At 39.0% G+C, this 14349-nt stretch overlaps 1 protein-coding gene and 1 long non-coding RNA gene across 2 annotated transcripts; both read left to right on the top strand.

Moving 5' to 3' along the window:
• The first annotated feature begins 917 nt into the window (after window positions 1-917).
• On the top strand, window positions 918-1884 carry LOC123257350. Its single transcript, XR_006507408.1, has 2 exons — window positions 918-1185; window positions 1243-1884. It is a non-coding gene; the product is annotated as an uncharacterized LOC123257350 (long non-coding RNA).
• Window positions 1885-11551: 9667 nt separating this feature from the next.
• Window positions 11552-12699, top strand: LOC6503295 (targeting protein for Xklp2 homolog). The gene is made up of 2 exons (XM_032453308.2): window positions 11552-11949; window positions 12053-12699. Exons 1-2 carry the CDS (start codon window positions 11569-11571, stop codon window positions 12614-12616), a joined length of 945 nt encoding a protein of 314 aa, XP_032309199.1. The 5' UTR covers window positions 11552-11568; the 3' UTR covers window positions 12617-12699.
• The last annotated feature ends 1650 nt before the right edge of the window (window positions 12700-14349 follow it).

Raw genomic sequence — 14349 nt, 5'->3', positions numbered from 1 at the left:
CATAGTTCGTTCCGTTATCTTGGGGGCTACGTGGGCGCACGTATGCGCATTCGTTAGCCCCATCTAAGGCCTCTGGCAAATCCCTTGTAGACCATAAATTATATACGGAATATTTTCGAGGAAAATCTGCTAAGCCCGCTTTGCCGGGTCGCGGTGGACGTGAGGAGTTTGAGCAAATGTCGTCTAGTAGAGCAACTGTTGCCGCTGCATTCGATAATTAAATACAGCAACAAGATGCCGCTAAATTGGGTTTTGACTAAACACTTCAATACTATTTAACTTGGCCTGACCCATGTCGCTTAGCCGATTTCAATCCATTTTCCGCGCAAGCAGAGTTCAGGGTTAGTGGTCGGGCGCTGCGAAATTAAATAAGTTAGGGCAACCGCTAACGAGAAAGGTGTCTGGCACAAGGAATTAATGCGGCGGTTATGCGAATCCTCTAGGCGCTGGATACGGTGGTTTGGCGCTTGGATGGTTCGGCGGTGAGGTGATTCGTCGGCGGTGGCAAGGCGTAAAATTGCAAAGCACATGTGTTTGGAGCTTAATCTGTTTAGGCAACAAGAGCACCGCCTGCCGACAACTTGGCCCGAAACTTCAGATAGCACTAAATTCTCCTGCCAGCACACAAAGACTGTCCTAGAGTCTTGGAGTCCTGGGAGGCGAAAGGTACGAGGTCGCCGGAATAATGCACTAAGCAAAGAGAGAACACACACAGGAAGCGAATGCCGACACTTTTCCATGGAGTCGTTAAAAATGTTTCAAGTTGCAGTCCTTTGTTGCCACTTTAGGTGCAAGCAGGAAATTTATTACGATGTCAATTTGTGCAATTTTTGGTGAAAATTTAATTGCAAGCTGGCTCTTTGATACTAGAACTTCAAATTTCAAAAAAGTTTGTTCCTAGATATCTTTGAAAAAAACTTTGAACTACAACGAGTTGGTTGTTTTGGTCCTGTTAATTAAAGGCAAAAATATTCCAAATTACTACTTCTCTCATGCACAATACATTTTTTTGGCTAACCACAAACAATTTGAGAATGTGCGAAAATCCTAACACTTTCGTTTGTGGTCTGAATATTTTGCAAAAAAGACGAATTCGAATTAGACCAAAATTGATTAGTTCTTTGCCTCTTTAGGGTCAATAGGACTTGAGGAATATCAAGTTTAATGTAAGAAACAAATGTGAAGGTAAGCGCATTTTATGCTTGTTTTAAATATGAGGATGGATTCAATGTGCTGGGATAGACCCGCATCTTCGTGTCTATTCGCCTGACATTCATAATGGAAAATCCTTGCAGTTCCGAATCATCATGGAAAATATTTGCTTTCCATTAGTAGTGGAAATCTTTTGATTTAATTACCAACCTGGCTTAAGTCTGTGGACTTCGGTTCGAAATTTACGGTTGCGGGGCAGATGCTGGGCGTGGGCAGGGCGATGAATAATGCGCACAGAGACATTATAAGTTTGCCGGCAGTCGTTTTCATTTTGCATTCTTGCTTACCTCTCCGGTCAGGTGCAAAATTAATATTCGTTATCAGTTTTGTAAGCTGGGCTAGTCGAGCTAGTCGAGCGGGCGTGCATGTGACAAATAATGCCAACTGATTTACGGTGTGCGAGCCCCACAAAACACACAAAATACCGTCAAAATGCCCGGCAGGCTTAGCATGGAGCCACTGACAACTGCAGCTGCAGCCAATACCCTGCCGGTGGCCCAGCCGACCGCCCGGCAGGACACCCAGTGCCCAATGCGATTACCGCAAGGACCAAATTCAATTTATGTGAGCGGACCACCGAACTGAGCAAGGAAAATGGCCAGGATATATTTTCAGAAGCAGAATCAGCAGCATGATTAGTTAATTAAAACGTCGGATTTTGGTCAAAATGAACTCGGCTCGGCTCAGGTCTGTGTTTGTGTTTGCCTCTAGGACGTTGCTTGACATTTATTAATTTCGAATAACAATTAATAATGACACGTTGGCCAGGTGGCTGTGACGGCTCTATAGATATTCCATTCATTCGTATTTGCCTTTCCTGAGATCTGTGACACCGAATTTAATTGCTTAATTGAAGACTGGCTAGGGGAGATGAAAGAAAGTCAGCCGCAAGGACCTGAGCTGAATTCCTTTTCTCGAATCTCGATTTACATAATAAGTCTCTAATCTAAATTAAAATCAACGAGTGGCCACCATTTGCATTAATTAAGTGGCTGCTGGCCAGGAGGCAAAAGTATTGATTAGAATCATTTCTTTTCTCCGCTTTTGGCTTCCTGTCATCATCAGCATAACGAAGTACAGAGGGGCTTCCGTAAAATAGAAGTGTCGTACCAATTTAAACTCTATTATATGTATATTTCTGAGAGATGCATATGCATTGGTTCTAAAACGCTTTACACCATAATATAGTATAGTTTTATATAGGGAACATACTGACCTGTGTTTATATTAAATGACCATTAAGTTCGATCTAAAGAATTTTGACTGTATTGGGAAATGCTCCCTTCAGGCCAAACAAGTCCATTTCAAGCTTCCCTTAAGCATTGTCAGCGCCCCTTTAATGGTTCAGGTAATAAACATAAAAACTAATTTCCCCCAAAAAAGCCAAGAATGTTAATCAAAAGATTGTCCTGCTAGATTGCGGCAGCAGCAACCACAACAAAAACAACAATGTCATTGCACCCCATAGAACGTGTGGGGCATCTGGATGTACATGTGCCACCAAAGTGGTTGTTGGATGGGTGGTTGGGTGAGTTGTGGGCTTGGGTGGTTCGGTTTCGGCTTGGGCTGGCTTGGAGCTCTGCGGTTTCTATTTTGCGGTAATTTCCGTTTATGTTTTTGAATTTTTTACTCACGGCTGCGCAAACACAACTGACTGCTGATGATGGTTTTCGGGACTGTTTTTTTTCGTTTTTGTACTGTTGTCTCATACCACAGTTAGTGGTATTTGTTTTTATGGAATTAAAAAAATCTTGTTGTAAAAGGACTTTAATTAAGAGGGCTACAAACACACGAGGCACAGGAACAGTTTGCTGGCCAAAATTCCAAATGGCGAAAGGACAATCGCCACATTGCTAAAAGCTTTTTCTGCTCCGGCAAATGGGTATTTAAGATATTTTTTAACGCTCATTTAAAACAAGTACAGTACAGGGAAATACAGGGGAAAAAACCATACAAATTTATTAATTTTGTGTTTAATCACTGCTATATTTTGTATTTTGAAACACTCATTTCATTTCTTTATCTATCCTTCTTTAACTCTAGCCTTACTGTGGACGGCAGTCCACGAGGTTACGACCTGCATGACTTGGCGTGCGCGAGGAGACTCTATATATAGCCGAAGAAATAATAATTTTCTGTAGGCAACCGATCTAAATTAATTATATACCAATAGAAAGGTATTGTTTTAATTAGATAATTTTTTTTAAATTAGATAATGTCCAAAAATTTTCCAAAAGTTATTTGGTTTGGGAGAAATTAGGGTGAAAGTAAAATGTGGGGCTGGTGGACACATTTTAGTCCCCAGATAGATATTTTTATACCCTTGCAGAGGGTATTATAATTTTGGTCAAAAGTGTGCAACGCAGTGAAGGAGACATCTCCGACCCTATGAAGTATATATATTCTTGATCAGGATCACCTCCTGAGTCGATATGAGCATGTCCGTCTGTCTGTCTGTCTGTTTCTACGCAAACTAGTCTTATGTACAAAAAATTATGTACAAATCGGCCGACTATATCCTATAGCTGTCATAGAACTATCGGAATTGGCATAACTTTGGTGTTTTTTAAGTTAGAAAGATGGGACTTGGTACAGATTCTATTTTGGACAAAATAATCTGATTTGCCAAATTTCATAAGGATCGGACGACTATATACGATCCGCTATATATATAATAATATAAGATGCGTGGCGCCACCTAGCGAACTGCGACTCAACTGCAAGTGTATATCAACTTCGGCTCCGCCCGAAGTTAGCTTTCCTTTCTTGTTTTGTAATAATTTATTATACAGTGAAACTCTCATAAGGATAGGGGTTTATCTTTAAATTTGTTTAAACAATTTGGTTTCCCACAACTACGAAAAAATTTTGCGCAAATTTTTATTTAAAATTTTTAAACTCACCAAATTCCAAAAACTTTGTAAATTAAAAATACGTATGTATAACTTTAGAACCACTGAAGCTATCGAAAAACTCTTCACGTCTTTGGAAAGGTTTTTAATTATTCCACCTTCTTGAATGTCAAAACCTGGATGGAGTTAAAAAAAAAGAGTTTTGGTGTCATCTGTCAAGGATGGCATCTTCTTAAACCTTTGGTTGTTCATGAGACGCGTAGTTGGAATTTTTTAAAAACCTAAATTAAATATTTTGTGGCATCATATTACTACTACTAAGTAATGGGTACCAAATGTTCGAAAAATTCCACCATCGCCGTGCTTCCTTGTTTTACGGAAAATCAAAGCCAACCAATGCAAGTTTGACAATAGCTTATGCAGCTTTAGGTATTTTATTTTTGCTTTGCATTAAATTTATTGTTTTCGAAAAAAAAATTTTTTATTTGTACCTATGACACTTCGATTGGTATTGTTTAAAAAGAAAATGGTAAAAGCCGTTGATAAGCACCTAGAAAAAAACAACAAAAAATGGCTCGTATTAAAAGTATTACTCTTCCACGGCTGCCGTGCATATTGTGCAATATTAAAAAAGATATGAAACAAGAAACAAAACAAGGACCAAGCGGCAATGCTTTCAACTGTAATGATAAATGAACGCAAACTCTGAACATAAATCACGAAGGGATGGGGTGAGGTGGGCGTAGGTGGTGGTGCGTTTGCACCTCTGATGCTGATGGGATAAGCCCAACTTCGGCGGCGAACTAACTATAGCCCCGGCCCCCTTTTGGATGATTTAAGCGCGACTGCCTCGACTCGAAAATGTGTTGTGGGAAATATGCATAAAAGGAACACGGCAAAGTATCACAGGACAACAGTGAAGCTCCGGACGCTGTGGTGTGAGCACGCGTACAATATTTTTAATTTTTCACATTTTTTAATAAATGGAAAAGGAAAAAGACGAAAGGTGCAGCCCAATCCCGTGTCCGACCCGCAGGAAGACAACTTCGAAACGCGAAAGTCCCGCTCCGAACAGAGGCAAGTGGGGCAGCCACAAAAACGGCTCCCATGTGGGTCAGCCCACCCACTCTTCCACTCACACAAACACATTTAAAAACAAAATGCCACACCACTATATCCATATGCATTCGTATTTCGAGTCGCATCGGACGTTGCCGCATCGAGTTGAAACATTTTTTTGTAAAATTTACCCAAGGGATTGTGGGGTATATGGGATATGGACTAAAGTAGAGGAACATAAAAGCAATCATTTTTTTATTTTGATAAGTTTTCTATTTTTTAATTTCTAAACTAAATTTATAAATTAATGCTTAATTTTAAATGAAAATTCGATGTTTTTTAAATTTATTGTATAAGATATTAATAGAAACTATATCGAAAGTATAGTGATATAGAATTATTCCCCACACATTTTAATAAATAATTCGTTTAATATAACGAATAATTTAATTTTCGTTACATAATTATTACATAATTTTTAATAAGTAATAACACATATTAGAGTCAAACAAGCAAACAGTATTTTCGAAGTAATTGTATCATTATTATATTTAAACTATTATTAATTGCTATAGAAAACAACATTTGGAACAAATATTTGAGTATCAAAGAGTAATCGCTCTTCGAACTCTAGGGATGGCTGCCATTTCGCTTGTTTCGAAATTGCATTGTGAATAATGTAGTGTTAATTCTCGAGAGTGCCATGTTCCCTGTTTTATGGGTTTAATGCTTTTGTTTATTGGTCTGCTGTTGCGTCAAGTAAGCAAGTCGGGTTCGGCTTTGGATCCGGTTTCAGCTGGACGCCACAGTGCTGGGGTTCCTGGCAGTAAGGATATGCCAGGACATGTGGGACTAACGAAACGCCGTGCTTCTGCTGCTGCTGACGTGCGATAAGAAACGCGCACATTGTTCGGCCTTTGGCATTGAGCCCGGTAAGTTAGCGGGATGGCGAGCTGACCGGCTGGGCAGACGACAGGGCTAACAAATTAAATTTGCATTTCGCCGTCCAACGTGCCAAACGACGCTGGTGACAATTAATGCTATAAACAGCCCCAGTCCCGGCAGTGTCATAAATATCCGAAATAGATACTGAGACAGTATGTAAGATATCGCTAATGTCAACACCTCACGGATTCCGCTGCGAGGGAGTGCCTGCGGGACACAATATTCCAATTCCGATTCCGCTGAATTGATGTCCCCAACAAACATTTTAATCGATTCTTTATCGCCTTTCAGCACGAACACTTTGGGAATGGCATGCATAAATTAAGCTCGTAATGGACAATCAATAATTATGATTGACATATGGTCGCCGTCGCAATTCATTAATTGATGGCCTGACAGACACATTTCGTTCCGAGGCATCGAAGTCCGCAATTCGATTGCATTTGTTTGCATTTTGTTCGATTCCCCGTCCGAAATAAGCACATCCATAAATAAAAGTGTTTAATTCATTTTTCTGACGTGTAATTTTCATATTTCCTGAAAAATGTTGTCCTGAAAGTAATATGGAAGTTGGAAAAAAATTAAGTAGTATTTTGATGGTATTCATTTTGGAGTATATTGTTTATAGATAAATACATATGTATATACATATTTTTATAAAAATTTACTAAATTTTTCAATTAATTTTTTTAATCTTATTAACAATTATAACTGACAGTGCCATTGAAAATAACGATCATATTTTAACGACTATTTTATCATTATTTTTAACGACCATTATTTAAGGGCATTTTATCTTTTCCATATTTTAAGAAGCCTTTCCATTGTAAAGTTTGGTGTTCAATTCGGGTAACTGCTCAATAATAATTTCTGCTAGTAGCTTAATGTGTTTGGGTCGCGTTTGCCAGAGCAGAATGCGCACACAGATACTCACGGTCACATAGAAACACCCCATCCAACCCACAGTATCAACACAACAGCAAGGACACACATGGGCACATATGAGTGTTCTCACATTGCCAAACCCGAATAAACAATTTTAATAATTTCGTTTTATGAAAATTGCGCTCGGGTTAAATGATTCGAGAAGAATGCGATGGAAGGCAAAGTCGTAGCGTTTAATGTTTGGCACGGCGAACCTGTTCGCATGGCTGGCGGCGTTGTTTGCCTCCCTTTCATCCTGTCCCCGGCAAACTCTCTGCCACGTGCTGTATCCTTTCGGCTCAAATTTCAATCATTCTGTAACACCGACCCCAGGACCTTTGACCCGCCCTGCAACTGGACCCTGTCTAATCAGCAAAAGTCGCTGCAGAAAATCTCTTTTAAATGAGCCACTAATTGCAAACTGAAAGATAATACACAAAGACCGCCCTCTGCCCCAACTCCACCTACAAACTAATCAAGGGCCATACACTTCTGGGCGAGTGAATGAAAAAAGAAGGAGTTCTCTAGTTAAAGGAGCAATTATCGCAGCGATAGAAGGACGAGTTTGGTTTTGCGGCAAGTTTTTGGAGGATAAGTCCGGCCCTCTGTTTGTGAGGTACGTTTATCAGTCGGTAAGTTTCTGCAGATACTTCCAACTTGCTTTCCCCCATTGTTAACTTTTTCTCTTCTAATGTTTATCTGAGATGGGCGGCCAACTTTTATTTTGTACGCATTGTCGGGTTTCTGGAGGGCTTTTAAAAGTTACCATCGCACATGTGAGGACTGTCCCGCACAGATACATATTTACATAGTTCCTAATCTGGAGTCGGATTTGCTCGGAAAGTAGTCAGCTCCTTGAGCTCCACTGGATTACGGCAAATGCCTGCCCACCCATCACTGGCCGAGTTTCCGACAACTTGTTTTGGTTAATCAAAAAAATATGTTGTTTTGCAAACTTTTCCATCTCGGAGTGCGAACCCGAGGTGATAAATAAGCCAAATTAATGCTAATGGCGCCATTAGATGAGACGCTTTTCGCTAATTGCTCGACCACCTAATATATAGAATTGAATAAATAAGAATCCTAAGAATATATATATTCTTGATCAGGATCACCTCCAGAGTCGATATGAGCATGTCCGTCTGTCTGTCTACGAAAACTAGTTTTCAGTTTTAGAGCTATCGAGTTATAACTTTCCAAAACTTTTGTTTGCAGGCAGTATATAAGTCGGAACGGCCGGGATCGGTCGACTATATCCTATAGCTGCCATATAACTGATTGATCGGAAATGTCATAACTTTGGTGGTTTTCAAGTTAGAGGGTTGGGACTTTCTACACATGTTATAATTGGCCACGATATCTTATCTACAATTTCATAAGGATCGGTCGACCTCGTACAGATTTCATTTTGGGCAACTTAATCCAATCTGCCAAATTTCATAAATTGGTCGACTATATCTTATAGCTGCCATATAACTGAGAAATCGGGAATGGCACAACCTTGCTATTTGTTAAGATGCTTGGGGCTGTTTCGAACATTTATATTAGAAAATTGATTTGATGGATATAGATATAATAATATAAGCTGCTACCTAACTGAAAGGGTATATCAACATCGACTCCGCCCGAAGTAAGCTTTCGTTTCTTGTTTTAAACAATTCGATTTGTTTAAAACAGGGATTGAAAATAATGATTACTTTATCATTTTAAATCGAAAAAATCATTGACTTATAATATTTTATGCTATTATAAAATAGCGACAATTATACCATTTTCTCCTTGAGGGATATTCATTTCCACCATAAATTTTAATATTACAATTTTTTATTTTTTTTTCAATAAGTAATTAACTCAACTTTGGATGAGTATTCCAAAGATAGGGTAAAGGTAACTTCTAGATACCATTTTTATGGTAAAATTTGATTAATTTTATCTCTTAGGTGTACCGCGGAAACTGTGGGTGAAGGAACCCATGTTTGTTCTGGTTCAGGAGACCCTAAATGTTATGGAGCATTTAATTTCGGGAAGGAAAAAATATTTGAAAAGTGTCGGCCTGTGTAATCACAATATATTTTATCTAAGAATCGAACTCAAAAATATTTATTATTTGTTGATCAAAAAATAAAACTCAGAAAATAATTATAATTCAAAAACAAGAAAGGAAAGCTAACTTCGGGCGGAGCCGAAGTTGATATACCCTTGCAGTTCAGTCGCAGTCCGCTAGGTGGCGCCACGCATCTTAAATTACACAGGCCGACAATTTCCAACTTTTTTTTTCCTCCACGCATAATTTTACCTGCTCCATAACCTTTAGGCTCCCCTGAACCAAAGTCCAGAACAAACATAGGTTCTATCACCCACAGTTTCCGCGGTACACCTAAGAGAAGTTGATCAAATTTTACCATATATTGAATTATGTAGCCCATGTAATTGCATTGACCATCATTGTTTCTAGTGTATATCATTTTTGAAATGTAGTTGTACCAACTAAAATTAAAAAATGGTATCTGGCAGTTACCATATCTTTGGAATACTCATCCAAAGTTGAAATCTCAGATTTTCTACATTAATTTTTGGTCTTCTATGATTTTTCCCCAAACATTTTTCTATGGAAGATTTTTATTTTCTTATTGAAATCAGTAGATCATACCATGTTTTAATTTTGGATAGAAGGAAAAACTCGAAATAATTTTATGTAATTTATTATAGGTGGTTAAAAAATATTCTCGTCAATTAAATTGGAGTTTTTAATCTCATATTTTTAAAAAGTCAAGGCTGTCTACAATTTCTGTAAAGTTTTACTAAACAAGCTGAACAATAGATGCATAGAAAAAGTTTTAGATAGCCGTGACTTTTTTAAAATAGGAGATTAAAAACTCCAATTTAATTGAAGAAAATATTGTTTAACACCCCATAATAAATTCAATAAAATTATTTCGAGTTTTTCCTTAAATCTAAAATTAAAACATGGTATGATCTACTGATTTTAATAAGAAAATAAAAATCTTCCATAGAAAAATGTTTGGGGAAAAATCATACAAGACCAAAAATTAATGTAGAAAATCTGAGATTTCAACTTGGGATGAGTATTCCAAAGATATGGTAACTGCCAGATACCATTTTTTAATTTTAGTTGGTACAACTACATTTCAAAAATGATATACACTAGAAACAATGATGGTCAATGCAATTACATGGGCTACATAATTCAATATATGGTAAAATTTGATCAACTTCTCTTAGGTGTACCGCGGAAACTGTGGGTGATAGAACCTATGTTTGTTCTGGATTTTGGTTCAGGGGATCCTAAAGATTATGGAGCAGGTAAAATAATGCGTGGAGATTTTTTGCTGTTGGCCTGTGTTATTAGATATGTAGCGGATCGTATATAGTCGGCCGATCCTTATGAAATTTGGCATATTGAATTATTTTTCCCAAAATAGAATCTGTACCAAATCCCATCTTTCTAACTTAAAAAACACCAAAGTTATGCCAATTTCGATCGTTCTATGACAGCTATAGGATATAGTCGGCCGATCCTTGTGAAATTTTGTACACAAGATATTTTGGTCAAATATAACATGTGTGGAAAGTCCCAACCCTCTAACTTAAAAAAAAAGTTATGGCATCAAAGTTATGGCATTTCCGATCAATCAGTTATATGGCAGCTATAGGATATAGTCGACCGATCCCGGCCGTTCCGACTTATATACTGCCTGCAACAGAAATAAGGGTGTGTGCAAAGTTTCAACTCGATAGCTTTAAAACTGAGAGACTATAGGGTCGGAGATGTCTCCTTCACTGCGTTGCACACTTTTGACCAAAATTATAATACCCTCTGCAAGGGTATAATAAAAAAAACAAAAGAAGTATACCAAAGTTTGCCGAAACCAGCCCCTTTGAATGATCATTTTTATTTGTGTTTGCATGTTGAAATTCCTATTTAATTAATCCGATGCATGTTTATTTTGTTTGTTCAGTTACCAATGTTGTTTAAAACATTGGCTTAAAAAAGAAACTCTGTTCGCACTTTTATATTCCAACTCTTAATAAATTTAATTATTCAGCACCTTTTTAATAAAATTCAATGAAATCAGTTGCTGAAAATTAAATTTCACCTCCACTCTGAGGCAAAGGGAAAAATGTTAAATTTAATTTGATTTATTTGCAGTGCTAGCTTTGAAGTTTCCATTTTGTCGGAGAATGGGGAGTCAGGAAGTTGGGGTGGTTGAGGGTGTGGATGCGAATGGGATGAATGCTGGGACGGTGAAGGACCAACAGTCGGGTAGACAGCTTGATTGTATATGATGAGATTATTTGAATTACCTTTGCAATCAAATTGACACCACATAGACGTCCCGGACTGACGGGGACAGACAGTTGGACAGAAAACTGACAATGTGAACTGACGGACATCCCTCGTTCCTTTAAATGCAGCGCGGCTCATGGGCAGTCGTTAACTGCAGGCATACTTGAAGCTGGCGGACTGGGAAGCGGACCACCAAGCATGTTTAAAGAACATTCGCCCCAATTCATGTCATGCTTTCTGGGATCCGGAAAACTAGTATGCTATGAAATGATTGTGGCTGGAGATTCCGATATTCAACATTACAATCACCCCTTCAAGCGATCCCCATCGCAACATATCACATTCATATATGATATTACCATGTCGAATTTTGAAACGGAATACAAAAGGGCGGATGTTGGCTTCCCGGAGTGGAGTAATATTAACCGAAAGAGTGATCTAGAGGGGGTCCTGGGGTTTTTCGACAAGAACAAGGGTAGCTCCGATGTCCTCAAGCAGCAGCGTCAACCGGTGGAGTCAACCAACATAGAATCTCGCAATGCCCTCCAAAGGTTTAAAGTTTCGGAGAAAATAAGGCTTGGTCCCAAACACGATGTGTGTAACACTAGGTCTAGAAACCCCAGCATGTCAACGAAGGTTCCACCGCAGGTACGTATCTAGATAATTTGGTTCCTTTTAATTCTTTGTTTTATGAGTTTGAACACAAGAGTTAATTTTAGAGAGCAAAATTCATTATGTATTTCTTTGCAAGGCTTATAACTTTATGGGCATTTATTCGGAGCGCAAGGATAAACTGATCCAACAGCAGAAGGAGCAGGAGAGAAAGCAGCGTGAATTCCGCAGTCGGCCAATGCCGGATTTTCGTCTAGTACACGAACGGCAAGCGATCAAGGTGGTTGTACACCGTGTCACCCATCCAGTGACTCCCAACGTACTCAGGAATTCCCAGGAGATGGAAGCTAAGCGCCGAAAAAGGGTTGAGCAGCTCAGGAAGGAGCGCCAACTGGAGGACGAGCTTCATCGCCGCCAGGCTCCGAAGGCGAAGGCTATTCCTTTAAGCTCGCGGCTTCATCTGAAACCGGAGAATCATCGCTCCCACTCATATGTAGTAAAGGTTGAGCCCTTCAACCTTTCTTCTGAGTTGCGCGTCCAGGCGCGTCGTCTCTACAACCAGAAAAGCTCCAGGATGCAGGAGACGAGGCGCCGAGAGCTGGAGACGGAGCGCCAGAGGTTGGAGCGAGAGGCCTACCTCAAGCAGCGCCAGCTTACATCTTTTCGAGCCAGGCCCAATCCATTTGCAGTCCTATCACGATAGGTTTTGATTTTTTTTTGATTTGTTTAGATATTTTGTTTGTTGGAAATTCATTTTGTTCATTAAAATTAAATTAATCACCAGAAAATTAGGGGACCTGTTTCTGGGCTACCAATAGATCCCAAAATAGTTTATTCTGAACGAAGACCTATACAAATTTGTAGGTCACAAACCTACATTAAATATTCATTAGTATTATAATGAAACAGTATTAAATGAAATATTTTCGTATAAATTTAGACGTTTGAATTGTGCATTTATTTCAAAATCAAATTGCCCTATTCATATCGTAGAAGGAGTGTACCAGCTTTATTTAGAAATTCATCTTCTCTTTCGAACACACGTCGTGTTCTTGATTACATGAAAATGGTACTTCTGTTTTGTCGTGCGGAGGCATACAAAATATTACTTTTGAATAAATTAACAATTAAAAAATGTTAATAAAAATGGCCCGGTCAACCTGTCGGTAATCTTCGTGATATTTAGCTTCGGCTCAACTGTGCTTCCGCACATATGTACAATTTGCTAATTTAAAATAGCTTAGGTCGGTGGCTCCATCAATCAAGTGTTCTTCCTATGCCCGCACATCCGTATGGTACATAAATACATACATAGGTATTAGGTATCCTCGGGACCACGCCACGCCCACGTGTTTCACTGCAAACAATTTGTTGTAAGTGAATCAATTGATGCGCCTCGCATGTGTGTGGTGGGTGGGTGCGTCACATAATCAAAAGCACAAATACTAAAACAAGCACTCAAACTGTCAAAGCGATGATTGATAGTGTTGACATTCGCTTTTTGGCTCCAGCCATCAGCCAGCGGGCTGTATTTTTGTGCATTGAGATCCTGTTAATGGGACGTTTTTGGCGTGGGACGAGTCCTTTAAAAGGATTCGGTCCACCCACTAAAATCCATCTGCATCCCTATTCATACCTCCTGCTTCCGCTCTACCGTGTGGATTATCCCCATGTGTGTGGGAATGATGAATTGCATTTCATGTGTTTATCGAGCTGCACTGAAACCCAGAGTTTATTGCAAATTTGTCGACAGGGTTTAAAGGTGAACATCCATCACCTGCCTTTATAGTCAATAATCAAAATAAATTGAAATTGGGCGGCGTAATTGGTTTATAATTTTAAAGATTTCCCACACTTTTTTAGTGAAATTGCCTTATAGCAAGAAACAACGCTAGCAGGTTCCGTTGACGACAGTCGATTTAACAGAACTTGCTTCCCATCTCTGTTATTAGCATTCTGGTAAGATTTGCCGTTACATTGCCGTTACATACATACCATTACGCCCCTTTTAACAACAGGAGGAAAACTGTTCTAACGGTTAACATTTCCAGAAGGAGTTTCTGTTAGTTCAACTGGTCCTGTCACATCCTTGCTGGCACGAGCCCCAGCACTGTAGCGTTTAGCAGAAACCGAAGCTCAGCATTCTGTCGATACTCATTGAGCTCGATTCGAAAAGAGCTGGGACTGTAATGGTTATAATGTTTATTCCCTTGCATATGGTATTATAATTTGTTGTCAAAAGTGTGAAAAGCAGTGAAGGAGACATCTCAGACTCTTAATGTATTTATATTCTTGATCAGGATTACCTGTTTGTGCGTCAACTAGTCTCTCAGTTTTAAAGCTATCGATTTCAAACTTTGCACACATCCTTCTTTCCTTTTCACGCAGTATATACCCAGAATGGCCAGGATCGGTCAACTATATCGTATAGCTGCC

Source organism: Drosophila ananassae, chromosome 3R (genome assembly GCF_017639315.1).
Source record: "Drosophila ananassae strain 14024-0371.13 chromosome 3R, ASM1763931v2, whole genome shotgun sequence".
Lineage (NCBI taxonomy): Eukaryota > Metazoa > Arthropoda > Insecta > Diptera > Drosophilidae > Drosophila > Drosophila ananassae.
Note: the sequence above shows the minus strand (reverse complement) of the source record. Positions and strands in the feature narration are given on the sequence as shown.

Coding starts and splice junctions, on each gene's coding strand:
- LOC6503295 (XM_032453308.2), top strand. CDS start 11,569: ATGATTGTGGCTGGAGATTCCGATATTCAACATTACAATCACCCCTTC. Junction 11,950..12,052: donor CAACGAAGGTTCCACCGCAG/GTACGTATCTAG, acceptor TTTCTTTGCAAG/GCTTATAACTTTATGGGCAT.